This window comes from Pristiophorus japonicus, chromosome 18 (assembly GCF_044704955.1).
Source record: "Pristiophorus japonicus isolate sPriJap1 chromosome 18, sPriJap1.hap1, whole genome shotgun sequence".
NCBI classification, from domain to species: domain Eukaryota; kingdom Metazoa; phylum Chordata; class Chondrichthyes; family Pristiophoridae; genus Pristiophorus; species Pristiophorus japonicus.
Genome location: NC_091994.1, coordinates 84,827,634 through 84,849,848, shown reverse-complemented (window position 1 = coordinate 84,849,848; position 22,215 = coordinate 84,827,634). Strand labels below are relative to the sequence as shown.

General features: G+C 44.7%; 1 protein-coding gene across 7 annotated transcripts in view; it reads right to left on the bottom strand.

Moving 5' to 3' along the window:
• The window catches only part of vps13d (vacuolar protein sorting 13 homolog D), a 270,295-nt gene extending 263,568 nt beyond the window's left edge, over positions 1–6,727 (bottom strand). For all 7 annotated transcript variants that reach the window (XM_070860204.1, XM_070860201.1, XM_070860202.1 and 4 more), the window contains exons 1-2: positions 6,516–6,727; positions 204–281 (exon numbers count right to left, since the gene is read on the bottom strand). In XM_070860204.1, the coding sequence (XP_070716305.1) occupies positions 204–281; positions 6,516–6,612 (175 nt within the window). In that variant the 5' untranslated portion in view covers positions 6,613–6,727. The remainder of the gene's footprint in view (positions 1–203; positions 282–6,515) is intronic.
• Between the last annotated feature and the right edge of the window lie 15,488 nt (positions 6,728–22,215).

The following is a 22,215-nucleotide window of genomic DNA, read 5'->3' as shown; positions in this document are numbered from 1 at the left end:
CAGCTTTACTTTCCCTTTAATCAATACATTTATTGAATTACCAATATTCATTTTCTTACCTCCATACTAGAAAATTCCACAACATAAAAGACAAAGCTGAAACCACATGTCTACACCACAGAAGTTCACTGATCAGCAGTAGCAGATGTGAACACGATTTTGACAAAGGCATTGACTGGAAAATGGTGAGCAGTTTTGCTTACCTGCTTTCACCTCAAAAGGTAAATCCAACTCTTTGAGGGCATCTCTCTTCAGAGGGAGATTTTCCAATTCAACAGCACCTGCATGGAAGCAATAATACAAGTTATAAAACCACCTTATTCCTTAAAACCTCTCTCTTTGATCAAACTACTGGTCACCTATCCTAATATCTCTTGTGTAGCTCTGGTTAAATTTATTCTGGTAATTCCCCTGTGAAGCACCTTGGGATGTTTTGCTACATTAAAAGGAGCTATATAAATGCAATTTGTTGTTGTTGAAATCTCCCCATCCCTCAATAAGATTCCTATTTCAGCTGACTTCAATGGAGGATAAAGGGTGCTTTTTCCCTCGAACTAAAGCTACCATATATTTAATACATAGACTGGAGTGTTTTGCTGAATTCAATTTGCCATGGTGGGATTTGGACTTTTTACAACCACTGGGTTTCTAGTCTAGCACAATATCACCACATTCCCATACCTGCATTATAGCCGAAGATACAAGATGACCTTCAGGAGATAATCTCACATTGCTTCGATTACACCATGTGTGGTATAATTGCACTGAAACTTTTAAACATTTTAGTTTCAGTATTTTTACTGTTAACAAAGATCCAGTATTCCTCTTGCCTCTCACCTAACATTAAAACTCAACTTGTATTCAGATATTCTGGTCTTTGGGCAGAGTGCGACACGGGAGCTAGCACTGTAACACTGTCTGCCCTGCACGTAATACGCAGAATATGAAAAACCTTTTAGAAAATATAAACTGAAGTATATTTTATGCTTGGATTAAGATTCTGTATATAAATATCCTGTTTCCAGTATCTCTAATTCAGTCATGAAACATAATACTAGCCAGCTCAGGTTTTACTTGTCAACAAGCAGCAACAGTACACAGCACAGAGGCTGGACTTGGGACCATTTTACATTGTCTGTACGCGAGCGTGCAATGTGTGCACACACAGCAAACTGAGTTCAAAGGAAACAAATGTGGGCTTCGAGCTGTCCGTTAGTAGAAACAGGGCAGATCCAATAATCTGACAATGTGCATCCGATTGTTGATTACAGCATCACGTCTCAGCATAAAGTAGATATTCACATAAATTCAGTGAGAAATCTGCACGCTTTGAGCAGATATAACAGGAGTTTGGAAATCAGAAATACTGGAATTAGGTGGAAGATAGATGTAAACACAATAGCCCGGATTTTCCGGGGCCTGTCACTGCGTGCATGGCCGCAAGCGCCCCACAAGTTCCGGGTTTCCGCATGCGCTGCATTAAAACATGGGACTTGCGATCTGTCAAGTTTCAGCTTGATGGATCCACCACATCCCCAGGAAATAATTTTTTTAAATATTTAATTTAATTGTATTTTAATCAATTTTGAACATGTAATGATTTATTTTTATTTAACTGGTGTGTGAATTGTGCTTTTTAGGGTATTCCTATTCATGCTTATGGAGATTCCATACGCAAAAGGAATTCCCATAAGCATGCGACGCGTAGATACTCAGGAGTCTACGAACCTCCGGGACCATCAGGTGGGTTTGTACTTTTCTTGCGGTTCGCAGGCATTCGTCCATGGGAAGCCTCCAACCACAAACTCAGGCCTGATGAATTCAGCACTTCACAATGAGGGAGGGAAACATTAGTTCAGACTCCCATCAGCAATATAACACACCTGAACTATTTACCACTGTATTCATTTATTTATTTTGTTTATAAGAATTCAAAAAAGTAAATGTGAATGCATATAAACACATAGGAATACAGATTCACAGTGGTTAGCTCCTAATGTGATAAAGAACAAAAACTAGGCTTTTTTAACAAGGTCACAGCAGAAAACACACACACAAGCCGATATACTATGCTGTGCCAATAGGCTTCTTGTGCAATATTCTTAGTCCACCACCTCAAAGTGCTCCAACTGTGGCCACCCCTTTTAACAGACTTTACCCATCAGTACTTCACCATAGTGTCTCAAAGCTCACAATACTCTCTACAGACACAAGGCTGGAATCCTTTCGACCTCTTTCGATGTAGGCGTCTACATCAAAGAGACCGCCTACTTCCACCTCCGTAATGTTGCTCACCTCCCATCTTTCTCAGCTCATCTGCTGCTGAAACCCCTCATCCATACCTTTGTCACTGCCAGACATGAGTACTCTGATGTTCTGCTCGACAACCTTCCATCCTTCATAAACTTCACCTCATCCATATCCTTTCCCAGACTAAGTCCCTCTAATCCCTGTCCTTGCTGACCTACATTGCCTCCTAGTTTCTTAATGCTTTAAATTTAAAATCGCCTTCCTAGTTTTTAAATCCCTTCATGACTCACCCCATTCGTATCTCTCTATCATCTCCTCCAGTCCAACAATTCCCTCTCACCCTGAACTGTTTCTTTGTCTCTGGCATCCCCCTCGCTTCACCCTACTCTTGGCGGCCATGGCGTAAGCTGTCCAAAACTCCAAACCTCTCCCTCTCCCTCTCCCTCTCCCTCTCCTCCTTTAAGAATCTCTTTGCAATCCATTTCTTTCACCAAGCTTTTGTTCACCCCTCCCTTTCACTCCACAAAATGTAAACAGTATATGTTACAAAACATAATAGATGCTATGAAATGATTTCAGGCAGTAAATTTAGTTTTGAATGCTATTTTTCAGCTGTTATGGGATAAGCATTAGAGACAGATCATGCCTATCCAATTTTGCTCCCTTCCAGAAGGGGAAAGCATAAATCCTTCCACTCTGCCAGCATGGCAGAGCTCGAGAACATATCACATTGCATTATTACAAAGGTTCTAATTAAAGTTTTCAGTGACAATTACCAATGCTGTTACTAAGCAGATTTTGCATTTGCTATCAAAAAAAGGATGTACTTCAACCAATATACTTTAACAGTCTGTGATATGCTTAACATAGAAACATAGAAAACAGGTGCAGGAGTAGGCCATTTGGCCCTTCGAGTCTGCACCACCATTCAATATGATCATGGCTGATCATTCACCTCAGTATCCCTTTCCTGCTTTCTCTCCATACCCCTTGATCCCTTTAGCCGTAAGGGCCACGTCCAACTCCCTCTTGAATATATCCAATGAACTGGCATCAACGACTCTCTGCAGCAGGGAATTCCACAGGTTAACAACTCTCTGAGTGAAGAAGTTTCTCCTCATCTCAGTCCGAAATGGCCTACGCCTTATCCTAAGACTATGTCCCCTGGTTCTGGACTTCTCCAACATCGGGAACATTCTTCTCGCATCTAACCTGTCCCATCCAGTCAGGATCTTATACGTTTCTATGAGATCCCTTCTCATCCTTCTAAACTCCAGTGTATAAAGGCCCAGTTGATCCAGTCTCTCCTCATATGTCCGTCCAGCCATCCCTGGAATCAGTCTGATAAACCTTCGCTGCACTCCCTCAATAGCAAGGACGTCCTTCCTCAGATTAGGAGACCAAAACTGAACACAATATTCCAGGTGAGGCCTCACCAAGGCCCTGTACAATTGCAGTAAGACCTCCCTGCTCCTATTCTCAAATCCCCTTGCTATGAAGGCCAACATGCCATTTGCCTTCTTCACCGCCTGCTGTACCTGCATGCCAACTTTCAATGACTGATGAACCATGACACCCAGGTCTCGTTGCACCTCCCCTTTCCCTAATCTGCCGCCATTCAGATAATATTCTGCCTTCGTGTTTTTGCCACCAAAGTGGATAACCTCACATTTATCCACATTATACTGCATCTACCATGCATTTGACGACTCACCTAACCTGTCCAAATCACCCTGCAGCCTCTTAGCATCCTCCTCACAGCTCACACCGCCACCCAGTTTAGTGTCATCTGCAAACTTGGAGATATTACATTCAATTCCTTCATCCAAATCATTAAAGTATATTGTGAAGAGCTGGGGTCCCAGCACTGAGCCCTGCGGTACTCCACGAGTCACTGCCTCCCATTCCGAAAAGGACCCGTTTATCCCGAGTCTCTGCTTCCTGCCTGCCAACCAATTCTCTATCCACGTCAGTACGTTACCCCCATACCATGTGCCTTGATCTTGTACACCAATCTCTTATGTGGGACCTTGTCAAAGGCCTTTTGAAAGTCCAAATACACCATATCCACTGGTTCTCTCGTCCACTCTACTAGTTACATCCTTAATTCATCACCTCAAGTTACCAGCAACAGACGGTAACGAGCATCATTTCACTCTAGTGCTTTACATAAGAACATAAGAATTAGGAAGAGTAGGCCATACAACCCCTCAAGCCTGCTGCACCATTCAATAAGATCATGGCTGATTTTCAACCTCAACTCCACTTTCCTGCCCGATCCTCAAATCCCTGGATTCTCAAGTCCAAAAATCTATCTATCTCAGCCTTGAATATACTCAATCACTCAGTATCCACAGTCCTTTGGGGTAGAGAATTCCAAAGATTTACAACCCTCTAAATGAAGAATTTCCTCCTCATCTCAGTCTTAAATGGCTGATCCCTTATCCTGAGACTTTGTCCCCGAGATCTAGACTCTCCAGCCAGGGGAATCAGCATCTACCCTGTAAATACCCCTCAGTATCATCTCTCATTCTTCTAAATTCCAGAGAGTATAGGTCCAATTTACTCAATCACTCCACACAGGACAACCCTCTCATCCCAGGTGTACATTTGTTGCTCTTCCTCTAAGGCGAGTATGTCCTTCCTTGGATAAGGAGACCAAAACTGTGCACAGTACTCCAGGTGTGTTCTTACCACAGCCCTGTATAATTGTAGTAAGACTTCCTTATTCTTGTATTCCAACCCTCTTGCAATAAAGGCCAACATGCCATTTGCCTTCTTAATTGTTTGTTGTACCTGCATGCTAACTTTGTGTCTCCTGTACGAGGACACCTAAATCTCTCTGAGCACCAACATTTAATACTTTCTCACCATTTAAAAAATATTCTGTTTTTCTATTCTTCCTACCAAAGTGAATAACCTCACATTTCCCCACATTATACTCCATCTGCCACCTATTGCCAATCACTTAACCTGTCTATATCTCTTTGCAGGCTCTGTCTCCTCACAGCTTACTTTCCCAACTAGCTTTGTATCATCAGCAAACTTGGGTGCATTGCACTCAGTCCCTTCATCTGTCATTAATATAGATTGCAAATAGCTGAGGTCTAAGCACTGATCCTTGCGGCACCCCACTAGTTACAGCCTGCCAACCGGAAAATTATCTGTTTATCCTTACTCTCTGTTTGCTGTCCGTTAACCAATCCTCTATCCATGCTAATAGATTATCCCCAACCCCATGATGCATAGCAACCTTTTAAGTGGATGCCTTTTGGAAATCCAAATATATTACATCCACTGGTTCCCCTTTATCTAACCCTGTTGGTTACATCTTCAATAAATCCATTAACACTATTTCCCTTTCATAAAACTATGTTGACTCTGCCTAATCATATGAGTTCCTAAGTGCCCCATTATCACTTGCATTCCAGCATTTTTCCGATAACTGATGTCAGGCTAATTGGCCTATAGTTCACTGTTTTCACTCTCCTTGCTTTACAGCTCAAAATGTTCTCAGACACAACCAAAGTTTGGAAGGAATAATCTATTGTTGCACTGTTTGGTGCTATTCAGTTCAAATGGTCTTAGGATGAGAATTTCATGCACTCACCATTATGCTTTTTGAAATTCTAAAGTACAACACAAACAGTACACCTGAAAATCACACCCACAGTACTCTTATATAACAGCTTGAACCAGTGGTGCCATCTTAACCAGATCACTGCATGGCTGCTTCGTTGTGGTATTTGTCAGAATAGACACATCAAATTTGCTCCTGAACCTCAACATCATGTCAGTCCCTTCTCCTTTTCTCACCTAATTTTAAAAGATCTTTCACGAGGTTCAGCAAGCTGGAAATTAAGATCACAGAAACATCAGAGCAGGAGGAGCAGCTGACAAGGGTCAGCAATCCAGAGTTTATTTTTAAATTAAAAAATTTTACGAAAGGGAAAAGCAGATAAAGGATGAGAAAGTGAAAATGCACATACACTTTCACAAGGACATGGCAATTTTTATTTAAATAAATAATTAGGAGCTTTTTGCAGGTAAAAGCACAGACTGGCAGCAGAGTGACCAGCCCACCTCCCAAAGTCACTCATCCAATGGCTATAATTAAGTATAACAATACAGCAGCCCGACTCTATCATGTTAAAATTTGAGCTTTTCACTGCATTATATTTATTAAACATTGACCACAACAGAGCGGAGGGCAGCTGCCGGAGTGACAGGGCAGCACCGGTTAAAGTTGCTGATGTTCTGAGTACCTTTCATCAGGGCAATGGAGAGCTGGTCTGTGTTGAGGTTATTTACATATTTGCCAATATAAGTGTTTAGGACCCAGGCTGCCAGTCCCTCCAGCATGGCTAGGCGGGGCGATGTGTTGCTCGCTGTCTCTGTGAGCGCTGGGCTCGGCCTCAGGCTCCGGCGAACGGGCGGCAGCGTTGCTAAGGCCGCATTCGGTGACCCCTCGCGCTGCGGCTGCGACCCAGCACTTGGAAGACCGAGCATGCGCACTCTGCCCGCTAACTCTCGCGTCGCTTGGAACACGCGCCCCTCCCGCCGCAGCGACACCACGCGGCGCCAAGTGGCAGCCGCATGCCTTGCCGCCGCCATGTTTGTAAAGAAGGCTGATTGTCATGCAGACAGACGGTGGCCATATTTGTAAAGGAAAGTATCGGAAACAACTCTTGACATTAGCGTCGTAAACATATCTATGAGAGTGGTCTGAAGAGTGTGATCTTAAACGGAGTATTAAACTTGGGAATTTGGAGCGAGTGGGAGGAGCAAAGAGTGAGGGAGGTGCTGCTTTTGCCTCCAAAGAATTAGTGGGATGAATTGATCAGGAAAAGCATGTTTATAGACTGGTTATAGGATTGGTTGGTGATATATTACAACCTTTTTTTCTCTAAGCTAGGCAGAAGTTTAAATTAAGAGCTGGGGAACTATAACTAATACTTTATTAAATTAATAACAACTAGATAAACTAATTCATTAATATAACTATAAATAATCGTTTGAATAAAAACTTTAAAGAATTTAATTAATTCAAACTATCAATGAGTAAATAAATAAATAAGACTGGAGATGGCAGGACAGGCTATGTGTCGGGACTGTAGTATGTGGGAGTTTGTGGACAGCGAGACTGTCCCAGATTCCCACATCTGCAGGAAATGTCTCTGCCTTCAGTCACTCCGGTTCAGAGTCATTGAGCTGGAGTGCGAGTTCGACACACTCCGAAACATAAGGGAGGGGGAGGAATTTCTGGATAGTTTTATCCAGAAAACAGTCAAACCCCAGAGGAAAACACAGGTTCGGGCAAGGGAGGGTGTGACTGTTTGGGAGCCGGGTAGCGAGGACTTATGAGAGGTTGAGCAGGAGATCCTGCAGACACTGGTCCTGTACTCGCTACCTGTGAGGACAAAGAGAAAGATTGTGAGGAGGACAGCCACAATACAGAACAAGGCACCATGGCTCAGAAGGCTGTCCAAGGGGGAGGAGGAAGAGGGTTGGAGAGCAGCATAGAAGTGTGGTAGTGATAGGGGATTCTATAATTAGGGGAATAGATAGCGTTCTCTGCAGGCACTAACGAGAATCCTGATGGGTGTGTTGCCTACCTGTTGCCAGGGTAAGGGATATCTGGAGGTGGCAGGAGAGGAATTTAGAAAGGGAGGGGGTAAATCCAGTTGTCGTGGTCTACGTCGGAACAAACGACATAGGTAGATACAGGGAGGAGGTCCTGCTGAGGGAGTATCAGGAGTCAGGAGCAAAATTAAAAAGTAGGACTTCGAGGTTAATAATCTCTGGAGTACTGCCTGAGCCACATGCAAATTGGCATTGAAACAGTCAGATCAGAAGAGTTAACACATGGCTAAAGGGCTGGTGTGGGAAAGAGGGGTTCCTTTTCATGGGACACTGGCACCAGTACTGGGACAGGAAGGAGCTGTACCGAAGGGGATGGGACCCGTATCCAAGCGGAAAGGGTAAATAGGGAGGTGGAAAAGGCTTTAAACTAGTAAGAGAAGAGGAGGGATCTACAAAAAATGAAATCAGCTTAAATATAAACAAAACAGGAAAGGAGAGCATAGAAAAGAATAAAGTAAGGTAGGACATTGATGGCCAGGGAATAAATAGGGTTATAGAACAGGAGTATTAACAATAAAGTGAAAGGAACTGCTATTAAACATGAGTTAAACTGATTGTACAGCAATCCACACAGTGTCCATAATAAAACAGGCAAACTGGAGGCAATAATACGTTGCAAGGAAGCAGACATAGTAGGGATACTCTGAACTCTGAAATTCAACACAGATAAATGTCAGCTATTACATTTTGGTAAGAAAAATAGAGAGGTCACATATTACTTGGAAAATACAATTCTAAATGGAATAAAAGAGCAAAGGGATCTCAGAGTACAAACACACAAATCACTGAAAGTTAACAAGGCCATAAAAAAGCAAACCAAGCACTAGGGTTTATTCTAAAGGGATTGAATTGAAAAGTAGAGAAGTTATGCCAAACTTGTATCAAACCTTGGTTAGAACACACTTGGAGTACTGCATATAATTCTGGTCATCTTACCATTTTATAAAAAAGAATATAGAGGCACTGGAGAGGTGCAAAAAAGATTTACAACAATGATCCTTCCTTTTTTCCTTTTTTCCTTCCTTCCCTTTTCTTTCCTTCCTTCCTTTTCTTCCTATTCTTTTCTTTCATTTTCTTTTCTTTCCTTTTCTTTTCTTTCCTTCCTTCCTTTCCTCCCATCCATCCATGACTGGAATAGAGAGCCAGATAGCCAAGTTTGCTGACGACACTAAGTTAGGTTGTACAGTAAGTAGTGTAGATGGGAGCAGAAAGTTACAAACGGACATTGATAGACTAAGTGAGTGGGCAAAACAGTGGCAGGTGGAGTTCAATGTAAGGAAGTGTGAGGTCATCCACACTGGACCTTAGAAAGATAGATCAGAGCATTTTCTAAATGGTGAGAAGTGAGGGACTGAGGATGACCAGAGAGATTTAGGGATCCAAATACAGAAATCACTAAAAGCTAATGGACAGGTACAAAAATAACTGAAAAGGTTAATGGAATGTTGGCCTTTATCTTAAGGGAACTGGAATATAAAGGAGTGGAAGTTATGTTACATTTCTATAAAGCTCTGGATCGACACCGTTTAGTGCTGTATTCAGTTCTGGACACCACACTTCAGGAAGGATATATTGATCTTGGAGGGGGTGCAGCACAGATTCACCAGAATCATACCTGGACTAAAAGAGCTCAATTATGAGGACAGACTGCATAGACAAGGCTTGTATTCCTTTATTGAAGATTAAGGGGTGATTTGATTGAGATGTTTAAGATTATTAAAAGAGTTGATAATAATAACTTTTATTGATATTGCGCCTTTAACGCAGTGAAACGTCCCAAGATACTTCACAAGTGTTACAGACAAACAGATAAATTTGACACGAGCCACAAAAGAAATTAAGGCAGATGATCAAAACCTTGTTTAAAGAGTTGGGTTTTAAGGAGTGTCTTAAAGGAGGAAAGAGAGGTAGAGAGGGGCATACAGGTTTAGGGAGGGAGTTCCAGAGATTAGGGCCCAGGCAGCTGAAGGCACGGCCACCAATGGTTGAGCAATTATATTCAGGGATGTTCAAGAGGTCAGAATTTGAGGAATGCAGACATCTTGTGAGGTTGTGAGGCTGAAACAGATTACCAAAGATAGGGAGGGGCAAGGCGATGGAAGGATGAGAATTTTGAAATTGAGGCTTTGTTTAACTGGGAACCAATGTAGGCCAGAAAGCACAGGGGTGATGGGTGATGGGTGATCTTGACTTGGTGCGGGTTAGTACACAGGCTGCTGAGTTATGGATGACTTCAAGTTTATGTAGTGTGGAATGTGGAAGGCTGGCCAGGAGTGAGTTGGAGTAGTCAAGTCTAGAGGTAACTAAGACATGAATGAGGGTTTCAGCAGCAGAAGAGCTGAGACAGGGGTGGAGGCGGGCAATGTTACGGAGGTTGAAAAAGACGGTTTTAGTTATGCCGCGGATATGTGGTTGGAAGCTCATTTCAGAGTCAAGTATGACACCTAGGTTGCGAACAGTCTTGTTCACCCTCAAATTGATGCTAGGGAGAGGGATGGAGTCAGTGGTTAGGGAACGCAGTTTGTGGCGGGGACCAAAGCTAATGGCTTCGGTCTTCCCAGTTATTTAATTGGAGAAAATTTCTGCTCATCCAGTACTGGATGTCAGCCAAGCAATCTGACAATTTAGATACCAAGCAGATACCAACGCATGGCAGGTGTAGTATAATGTAGATAAATGTCAGGTTATCCACTTTGGTAGCAAAAACAGGAAGTCAGAATATTATCTGAATGGTGGCAGATTAGGAAAAGGGGAGGTGCAACGAGACCTGGGTGTCTTGGTACATCAGTCATTGAAAGTTGGCATGCAGGTACAGCAGGCGGTGAAGAAGGCAAATGGCATGTTGGCCTTCATAGCAAGGGGATTTGAGTATAGGAGCAGGGAGGTCTTACTGCAATTGTACAGGGCCTTGGTGAGACCTCACCTGGAATATTGTGTTCAGTTTTGGTCTCCTAATCTGAGGAAGAACATTCTTGCTATTGAGGGAGTGCAGCAAAGGTTCATCAGACTGATTCCCGGGATGGCAGGACTGACATATGAGGAGAAACTGGATCGACTGGGCCTGTATTCACTGGAGTTTAGAAGAATGAGAGGGGCTCTCATAGAAACATTAAATTCTGATGGGACTGGACAGGTTAGATGCAGGAAGAATGTTCCTGATGTTGGGGAAGTCCAGAACCAGGGGACATAGTCTTAGGATAAGGGGTAAGCCATTTAGGACTGAGATGAGGAGAAACTTCTTCACTCAGAGAGTTGTTAACCTGTGGAATTCCCTGCTGCAGAGAGTCGTTGATGTCAGTTCATTGAATATATTCAAGAGGGAGTTAGACGTGGCCCTTACGGCTAAAGGGATCAAGGGGTATAGAGAGAAAGCAGGAATGGGGTACTGAGGTGAATGATCAGCCATGATCTTATTGAATGGTGGTGCAGGCTTGAAGGGCCGAATGGCCTACTCCTGCACCTATTTTCTATGTTTCTATGTTTCAACAGAAGTGGTGGAGAGGTAGAGCTGGGTGTCGTCTGCATACATGTGGAAACTGGCTCCTTGTTTTCAAATGACATTGCCAAGGGGCAGCATATAGATGAGAAATAAGAGGGGGCCAAGGATAGATCCTTGGGGGACACCAGAGGTAATGATGCGGGATTGGGAAGAGAAGCCATTGCTGGAGATTTTCTGGCTACGATTAGATAGCTAAAAATGGAACCAGGCGAATGCAGTCCCACCCAGCTGGACATTGGTGGAGAGGCGTTCGAGGAGGATGGAGTAGTCAGCTGTGTCAAAGGCTGCAGACAGGTCCAGAAGGACGAGGAGGGATAGTTTACCTTTGTCACAGTCACAAAGGATGTCATTTGTGACTTTGATGAGAGCAGTTTCGGTACTGTGGCAGGAGCGAAAGCCAGATTGAAGGGTAGATAGAGAGACACACAAGAAGCTCGACACCATCCAGGACAAAGCAGCCCACTTGATTGGCACCCCATCCTCCACCTTAAACATTCACTCCCTCCACCATCGGCGCACTGTGGCTGCAGTGTGTACTGTCTACAAGATGCACCACAGCAACTCGCCAAGGCTTCTTTGGTAGCACCTCCCAAACCCGTGACCTCTATCATCTAAAAGGACAAAGGCAACAGGCGCCTGGGAACACCATCACCTCCAAGTTAACTCCAAGTTACACACCATCCTTGATTTGGAAATATATTGCCGTTCCTTCATTGTTGCTGGGTCAAAATCCTGGAACTCCCTCTCGAACAGCTCTGTAGGACTTCACCAGAGGGACTGCAGCGGTTCAAGCAGGCGGCTCAACACCACTTTCTCCAGGGCAATTAGGGATGGACAATAAATGCTGGCCTTGCCAAGGATGCCCACATCCCAGAATGAATAAAAAATATATTTCCTCTGGAGACATAACCTTAAAATTAGAGCCAGGCCATTCAGGAAGGATGTCAGAAAGCACAAACGGTAGTGGAACTCTGGAACTCTCTCCCACAAAAAGTTGTTTAGGCTGGGGGTCAATTGAAAATATCAAAACTGAGATGGATAGGTTTTTGTTTGGCAAGCGTATTAAGGGTTACAGAAACAAGGCGTGTAGATGGAGTTAAGATACCGATCAGCCATACCGTGACACATGCGCTATCATGGTATGCACTTTGTTGAAGCCGCCTGCTCTCTACCTGTTCATGTAGGTCAGGGGGAACTAACGAGAGCCTTGTCTTAAGTGCTCTTTTCATGAGCAGTTCAGCAGGTGGGATCCCAGTGAGTGAGTGTGGTCTCGAGCGGTAGCTAAGGAGGTAGTTAAGGAGGAGATTAAGGCAATAGTTAGGAAGGACATTAGCTTGGATGATGTGGAATCTATATGGGTAGAGCTGCAGAACACCAAAGGGCAAAAAACGTTAGTGGGAATTGTGTACAGACCTCCAAACAGTAGTAGTGATGTTGGGGAGGGCATCAAACAGGAAATTAGGGGTGCGTGCAATAAAGGTGCAGCAGTTATAATGGGTGACTTTAATATGCACATAGATTGGGCTAACCAAACTGGAAGCAATACGGTGGAGGAGGATTTTCTGGAGTGCATAAGGGATGGTTTTTTAGACCAATATGTCGAGGAACCAACTAGGGGGGAGGCCATCTTAGACTGGGTGTTATGTAATGAGAGAGGATTAATTAGCAATCTTGTTGTGCGAGGCCCCTTGGGGAAGAGTGACCATAATATGGTGGAATTCTGCATTGGGATGGAGAATGAAACAGTTAATTCAGAGACCATGGTCCAGAACTTAAAGAAGGCTAACTTTGAAGGTATGAGGCGTGAATTGGCTGGGATGGATTGGCGAATGATACTTAAGGGGTTGACTGTGGATGGGAAATGGCAGACATTTAGAGACCGCATGGATGAACTACAACAATTGTACATTCCTGTCTGGTATAAAAATAAAAAAGGGAAGGTGGCTCAACCGTGGCTATCAAGGGAAATCAGGGATAGTATTAAAGCCAAGGAAGTGGCATACAAATTGGCCAGAAATAGCAGCGAACCTGGGGACTGGGAGAAATTTAGAACTCAGCAGAGGAGGACAAAGGGTTTGATTAGGGCAGGGAAAATGGAGTATGAGAAGAAGCTTGCAGGGAACATTAAGACGGATTGCAAAAGTTTCTATAGATATGTAAAGAGAAAAAGGTTAGTAAAGACAAACGTAGGTCCCCTGCAGTCAGAATCAGGGGAAGTCATAACGGGGAACAAAGAAATGGCGGACCAATTGAACAAGTACTTTGGTTCGGTATTCACGAAGGAGGACACGAACAACCTTCCGGTTATAAAAGGGGTCGGGGGGTCTAGTAAGGAGGAGGAACTGAGGGAAATCCTTATTAGCCGGAAAATTGTGTTGGGGAAATTGATGGGATTGAAGGCCGATAAATCCCCAGGGCCTGATGGACTGCATCCCAGAGTACTTAAGGAGGTGGCCTTGGAAATAGTGGATGCGTTGACAGTCATTTTCCAACATTCCATTGACTCTGGATCAGTTCCTATGGAGTGGAGGGTAGCCAATGTAACCCCACTTTTTAAAAAAGGAGGGAGAGAGAAAACAGGGAATTATAGACCGGTCAGCCTGACATCGGTAGTGGGTAAAATGATGGAATCAATTATTAAGGATGTCATAGCAGTGCATTTGGAAAGAGGTGACATGATAGGTCCAAGTCAGCATGGATTTGTGAAAGGGAAATCATGCTTGACAAATCTTCTGGAATTTTTTGAGGATGTTTCCAGTAGAGTGGATAAGGGAGAACCAGTTGATGTGGTATATTTGGACTTTCAGAAGGCGTTCGACAAGGTCCCACACAAGAGATTGATGTGCAAAGTTAGAGCACATGGGATTGGGGGTAGTGTACTGACATGGATTGAGAACTGGTTGTCAGACAGGAAGCAAAGAGTAGGAGTAAATGGGTACTTTTCAGAATGGCAGGCAGTGACTAGTGGGGTACTGCAAGGTTCTGTGCTGGGGCCCCAGCTGTTTACACTGTACATTAATGATTTAGATGAGGGGATTAAATGTAGTATCTCCAAATTTGCGGATGACACTAAGTTGGGTGGCAGTGTGAGCTGCGAGGAGGATGCTGTGAGGCTGCAGAGCGACTTGGATAGGTTGGTGAGTGGGCAAATGCATGGCAGATGAAGTATAATGTGGATAAATGTGAGGTTATCCACTTTGGTGGTAAAAACAGAGAGACAGACTATTATCTGAATGGTGACAGATTAGGAAAAGGGGAGGTGCAAAGAGACCTGGGTGTCATGGTACATCAGTCATTGAAGTTTGGCATGCAGGTGCAGCAGGCGGTTAAGAAAGCAAATGGCATGTTGGCCTTCATAGCAAGGGGATTTGAGTACAGGGGCAGGGAGGTGTTGCTACAGTTGTACAGGGCATTGGTGAGGCCACACCTGGAGTATTGTGTACAGTTTTGGTCTGCTAACCTGAGGAAGGACATTCTTGCTATTGAGGGAGTGCAGCGAAGGTTCACCAGACTGATTCCCGGGATGGCGGGACTGACCTATCAAGAAAGACTGGATCAACTGGGCTTGTATTCACTGGAGTTCAGAAGAATGAGAGGGGACCTCATAGAAACATTTAAAATTCTGACGGGGTTGGACAGGTTAGATGCAGGAAGAATGTTCCCAATGTTGGGGAAGTCCAGAACCAGAGGTCACAGTCTAAGGATAAGGGGTAAGCCATTTAGGACCGAGATGCGGAGGAACTTCTTCACCCAGAGAGTGGTGAACCTGTGGAATTCTCTACCACAGAAAGTTGTTGAGGCCAATTCACTAAATATATTCAAAAAGGAGTTAGATGAGGTCCTTACTACTAGGGGGATCAAGGGGTATGGCGAGAAAGCAGGAATGGGGTACTGAAGTTGAATGTTCAGCCATGAACTCATTGAATGGCGGTGCAGGCTAGAAGGGCCGAATGGCCTACTCCTGCACCTATTTTCTATGTTTCTATGTTTCTATGTTTCTAAGCAGGACTCGGGATAGGCGAGTCTGCAGTGAGCCTTCAGTTATCCTCTTCAAGCCTTGCTTATTGGTTTGCACTGCTCTCTCTGCCTGACCATTGGACACTGGTTTAAATGGGGCAGATATGACATGCTTGATCCCGTTACAGGTCATAAATTCTTTGACCTCAGCACTGGTAAAACACGGCCCGTTGTCGCTCACCAGAACATCGGGTAAGCCATGTGTGGCAAACATGGCTCGCAGGCTTTCAGTGGTGGCAGCAGACGTACTAGCCAACATTATCTTACATTCAATCCACTTGGAGTATGCATCTACAAGGAACATTTTACCCAAGAACGGGCCTGCATGGTCAACATGTACCCTAGACCACAGTTTGGAGGGCCAAGACCATAAACTTAGCGGCGCCTCCCTGGGTACATTGCTTAACTGCGAGCATGTATTACATCTGTGAATGCAGGATTCTCTGTCCGCATCGATGCCGGGCCACCACACATGGGATCTGGCTATCGCTTTCATCATTACAATGCCTGAGTGGGTACTGTGGAGGTCATTGATGGCTTGAGCAGTGGTGCAGCAGGGAGGGATTCAAATTCCTGGGGCATTGGAACCGGTTCTGGGGGAGGTGGGACCAGTACAAACTGGACGGTCTGCACCTAGGCAGGACCGGAACCAATGTCCTAGGGGGAGTGTTTGCCAGTGCTGTTGGGGAGGAGTTAAACTAATATGGCAGGGGGATGGGAACCAATGCAGGGAGACAGAGGGAAACAAAATGGAGACAGAAGCAAAAGACAGAAAGGAGATGAGTAAAAGTGGAGTGCAGAGAAACCCAAGGCAAAAAACAAAAAGGGTCACTGTACAGCAAAATTCTAAAGGGTCAAAGTGTAATAAAAAGGCAAGCCTGAAAGCTCGGTGCCTCAATGCGAGGAGTATTCAGAACCCAGGAGAGTGCTCTGAGCTAGTTAGAGTGGGTGAGAGCTCAGATGAACAGGACCCCAAGAAAGAATGCAAAAGGCAGGAGACAACAGAGCAGTGTAGCACTGGGGTAAGTGTAAACCACAAGGTGATAGGAAGGGACAATATGTATGAATATAAAGGGGCTGCAGGAGGGGTCAAAACTAAAAATCATGGTTTAAAAACTAGTATTAAAACACTCTACGTAAACGCATTCGAAATAAAGTAAATGAGTTGACGGCACAAATCATTACAAATGGGTATGATTTGGTGGCCATGATAGAAACGTGGTTCCAGGTTGGCCAAGACTGGGAATTAAACATACAGGGGTATTTGACAATTCGGAAAGATAGACAAGAAGGGAAAGGAGGTTGGGTAGCTCTGTTAATAAAGGATGATATCAGGGCAGTTGTGAGAGATGATATTGGCTCGAATGAACAAAATGTTGAATCATTGTGGGTGGAGATTAGAGATAGTAAGGGGAAAAAGTCACTGGTAGGCGTAGTTTATAGGCCCCCAAATAATAACTTCATGGTGGGGCGGACAATAATCAAAGGGATAATGGAGGCATGTGAAAAAGGAACGGCAGTAATAATGGGGGATTTTAACCTACATATCGATTGGTCAAATCAAATTGCACGGGGTAGCCTGGAGGAGGAATTCATAGAATGCATAAGGGATTGTTTCTTAGAACAGTATGTTACAGAACCTACAAGGGAGCAAGCTATCTTAGATCTGGTCCTGTGTAATGAGACAGGAATAATAAACGATCTCCTAGTAAAAGATCCTCTCGGAATGAGTGATCACAGTATGGTTGAATTTGTAATACAGATTGAGGGTGAGGAAGTAGTGTCTCAAACGAGCGTACTATGCTTAAACAAAAGGAACTACAGTGGGATGAGGGCAGAGTTGGCTAAAGTAGAGTGGGAACACAGACTAAACGGTGGCACAATTGAGGAATAGTGGAGGACTTTTAAGAGAAGGGATAACCAGTCATGGATAACCAAGGAAATAAAGGAGAGTATCAAATTAAAAACTAATGCGCATAAGGTGGCCAAGGTTAGTGGGAAACTAGAAGATTGGGAAAATTTTAAACGACAGCAAAGAATGACTAAGAAAGCAATAAAGAAAGGAAAGATAGATTGCGAAAGTAAACTTGCGCAAAACATAAAAACAGATAGTAAAAGCTTTGACCGATATATAAAACGGAAAAGAGTGACTAAAGTAAATGTTGGTCCCTTAGAAAATGAGAAGGGGGATTTAATAATGGGAAATGTGGAAATGGCTGAGACCGTAAACAATTATTTTGCTTCGGTCTTCACAGTGGAAGACACAAAAACCATGCCAAAAATTGCTGGTCATGGGAATGTGGGAAGGGAGGACCTTGAGATAATCACTATCACGAGGGGGGTAGTGCTGGACAGGTTAATGGGACTGAAGATAGACAAGTCCCCTGGTCCTGATGAAATGCATCCCAGGGTATTAAAAGAGATGGCGGAAGTTATAGCAGATGCATTCGTTATAATCTACCAAAATTCTCTGGACTCTGGGGAGGTACCATCGGATTGGAAAGCAGCTAGTGTAACGCCTCTGTTTAAAAAGGGGGGCAGACAAAAGGCAGGTAACTATAGGCCGGTTAGTTTAACATCTGTAGTGGGGAAAATGCTTGAAGCTATCATTAAGGAAGAAATAGCGGGTCATCTAGATAGGAATAGTGCAATCAAGCAGATGCAACATGGATTCATGAAGGGGAAATCATGTTTAACTAATTTACTGGAATTCTTTGAGGATATAACGAGCATGGTGGATAGAGGTGTACCGATGGATGTGGTGTATTTAGATTTCCAAAAGGCATTCGATAAGGTGCCACACAAAAGGTTACTGCAGAAGATTAAGGTACGCGGAGTCAGAGGAAATGTATTAGCATGGATAGAGAATTGGCTAGCTAACAGAAAGCAGAGAGTCGGGATAAATGGGTCCTTTTCAGGTTGGAAATCGGTGGTTAGTGTTGTGCCACAGGGATCGGTGCCTGGACCACAACTGTTTACAATATACATAGATGACCTGGAAGAGGGGACAGAGTGTAGTGTAACAAAATTTGCAGATGACACAAAGATTAGTGGGAAAGCGAGTTGTGCAGAGGACACAGAGAGGCTGCAAAGATTTTTAGATAGGTTAAGCGAATGGGCTAAGGTTTGGCAGATGGAATACAATGTCGGAAAGTGTGAGGTCATCCACCTTGGAAAAAAACACAGTAAAAGGGAATATTATTTGAAAGGGGAGAAATTACAACATGCTGCGGTGCAAAGGGACCTGGGGGTCCTTGTGCATGAATCCCAAAAAGTTAGTTTGCAGGTGCAGCAGGTAATCAGGAAGGCGAATGGAATGTTGGCCTTCATTGCGAGAGGGATGGAGTACAAAAGCAGGGAGGTCCTGCTGCAACTATACAGGGTATTGGTGAGGCCGCACCTGGAGTACTGCGTGCAGTTTTGGTCACCTTACTTAAGGAAGGATATATTAGCTTTGGAGGGGATACAGAGACGATTCACTAGGCTGATTCCGGAGATGAGGGGGTTACCTTATGATGATAGATTGAGCAGACTGGGTCTTTACTCGTTGGAGTTCAGAAGGATGAGGGGTGATCTTATAGAAACATTTAAAATAATGAAAGGGATAGACAAGATAGAGGCAGAGAGGTTGTTTCCACTGGTCGGGGAGACTAGAACTAGGGGGCACAGCCTCAAAATACGGGGGAGCCAATTTAAAACCGAGTTGAGAAGGAATTTCTTCTCCCAGAGGGTTGTGAATCTGTGGAATTCTCTGCCCAAGGAAGCAGTTGAGGCTAGCTCATTGAGTGTATTCAAATCACAGATAGATAGATTTTTAACCAATAAGCGAATTAAGGGTTATGGGGAGCGGGCGGGTAAGTGGAGCTGAGTCCACGGCCAGATCAGCCATGATCTTGTTGAATGGCGGAGTCGGCTCGAGGGGTAGATGGCCTACTCCTGTTCCTAATTCTTATGTTGTTATGTTCTTATGTGTCTCTGCCTTTCTTGGGGACCACTACTCAATTGCCCACAGAAGGCAGTCGGCCTGTATTGACATTTCATCTTTGCGCCGTTGGAACGGCTTTATCTCTTCCTGCATTTCCACTGGGACACTGGACCAGCTCCCGTGAAGCACACAGTTTTTGACTAGAGTAAAAAAGGGGTCCTGGCTTGTCCAGGTTTTGATCTGCTGGGCAGTGACGGGTGATTGCTCACTCTCAAATGCTTCCATAACCATGGCTAGATCTGTGGGCTGCGCCATTTCTACCCATGTGGTGGGCAATGGCAGCCTACTGAGGGCATCGACGCAGTTTTCTGTGCCTGGCCTGTGGCGGAAGGCGTAGTTGTATGCGGACAACGTGAGCGCCCATCTCTGGATGTGGGCCAATGCGTTGGTATTTATCCCTTTGCTCTCGGAAAACAGGGATGTAAGTGACTTATGGTCAGTTTCCAATTCAAATTTTAGCCCAAACAGGTATTGATGCATTTTCTTTACCCATAGATACATGCTAACGCTTCTTTTTCAATCATGCTGTAGGCTCTCTTGGCCTTAGACAGACTCCTGGATGCATAAGCAACCGGTTGCAGTTTCCCGAAATCAATGGCTTGTTGCAATACACACCCGACGCCATATGACGACGCATCACATGCTAGTACCAAATGCTTACATGGATCATACAACACAAGCAATTTATTTGAGCATAACAATTTTCTCGCTTTTACAAAGGCATTTTCTTGGCTTTTGCCCCAAACCCGTTCGCCCCCTTTTCGTAGTAAGACATGTCGTGGTTCTAGCAGGGTGCTGAGACCCGGTAAGAAGTTACCAAAGTAATTCAAGAGTCCCAGGAACGACCGCAGCTCCGTCACGTTCTGTGGCCTCGGTGCGTTCTCGATTGCCTCCGTCTTCGCGTTGGTGGGCCTGATGCCGTCCACCGCAATCCTCCTTCCCAATAACTCCACTTCAGGCGCCAGGAAAACGCACTTCGAGCGTTTTAACCTGAGCCCCATATGGTTGAGCCAACTAAGAATCTCCTCCAAGTTCTGCAGATGTTCGACTGTATTCCGACCTGTGACCAAGATGTCGTCCTGGAAGGCCACGGTGTGCGGGATCGACTTCAGTAAACTTTCCATGTTTCTATGGAATATCACCGCCGCTGATCGGATTCCAAACAGGCATCTGTTATAAACAAAAAGACCTCTGTGCGAGGTGATGCAGGTGTAGACCTTTGATGATTTCTCCAGTTCCTGTGTCATGTAGGCTGAAGTCAGATCCAGGTTCGTGAACGTCTTTCCTCCCGCCAGCGTTGCAAAGAGGTCGTCGGCTTTTAGGAGTGGGTATTGGTCCTGCAGGGAGAAACGATTGATAGTTACCTTGTAATCGTCACAGATTCTGATGTTGTCCTCTCCCTTGAGGACTGGGACAATAGAACTGGCCCACTCGTTGAACTCAATCGGTGAGATGATGCCCTCTCTTTGTAGCTGGTTGAGCTCGATTTCTACCCTTTCATCATGTACGGTACTGCTCTCGCCTTGTGATGGATGGGTCGTGCCCCCGGAATTAGGTGGATCTGCAGTTTTGCTCCTTGGAATTTCCCGATGCCTGTTTCGAACAGCGAAGGAAATTTGTTTAAAACCTGTTCACATGAAGTGTCGTCAGTGGACGATAGCGCTCGGATGTCGTCCCAGTTCCAGCGTATCTTTCCCAGCCAGCTCCTGCCGAGCAGCAGGGGACCATTGCCCAGTACCAGCCAGAGTGGTAGCTTGTGCAGCACTCCATCATAGGAGATCTTTACGGTAGCACTGCCGATTACAGGAATCAGTTCTTTCGTGTAAGTTCTTAGTTGCGTGCGAATTGGAGTTAAGATGGCCTTGAGGTCTTGTTGCACCACAAACTTTCGAAAGTCTGTTTTGCCCATGATGGACTGGCTCATGCCTGTGTCCAGCTCCATTGACACTGGGAGTCCATTTAGTTCAACCTTCAGCATTATTGGAGGACAATTCGTGGTGAATGTGTGCACCCCATGTACTTCTGCCTCCTCTATCAGAGGTTCTGTTTCGTTGTGATCCTCCGTGGATCTGTCCTCCTCTGCAACGTCGTGGTTTGCAGGTTTAGCAGGCCTAGCAGCTCTCCTGCACACTCGTTGGAGGTGTCCCATTGTTCCACAGCCCTTGCAAATGTATCCTTTGAATTGGCATGAATGGAAACGATGATCACCCCTGCAGTGCCAACAAGCTGTTAATGGCCTTGCATTCATAACCCTTGATGGTGGACTCTGAGACATCTGCAGACGTGTAGCTGCATGTATGTGTGACCTGCCCTGTCCGTTAGAATTCGAAAACAGCATCACTTTGTTCACAGTACCTGTAGCAGCACTTGTGTGCTGAGAAATTTGTTTAATATTGTCACTGGTGACAATGAACGCCTGGGCTATTGCTATGACCTTACTCAAGGTTGGGGTCTCTACAATCAAAAGTTTGCGAAATATGGTTTCGTGGCCAATGCCAAGTACGAAAAAGTCTCTGAGCATGTGCTCCAAATGTCCTTCAAATTCGCAATGTCCTGCAAGGCGTCTTAGCTCGACGACATAACTCGCCACTTCCTGGCCTTCAGATCTTTTGTTGGTGTAGAACTGGTACCTCGCCATCAGAACGCTTTCCTTCGGGTTCAAATGCTCTCAGACCAGTGTGCACAAATCGTCGTACGATTTCTCCGTGGATTTCGCTGGAGTGAATAGATTCTTCATGAGGCCATACGTTGGTGCCCCACAGACGGTGAGGAGGATCGCTCTATGTTTGGCAGCGCTCTCTTCCCCATCTAGCTCGTTGGC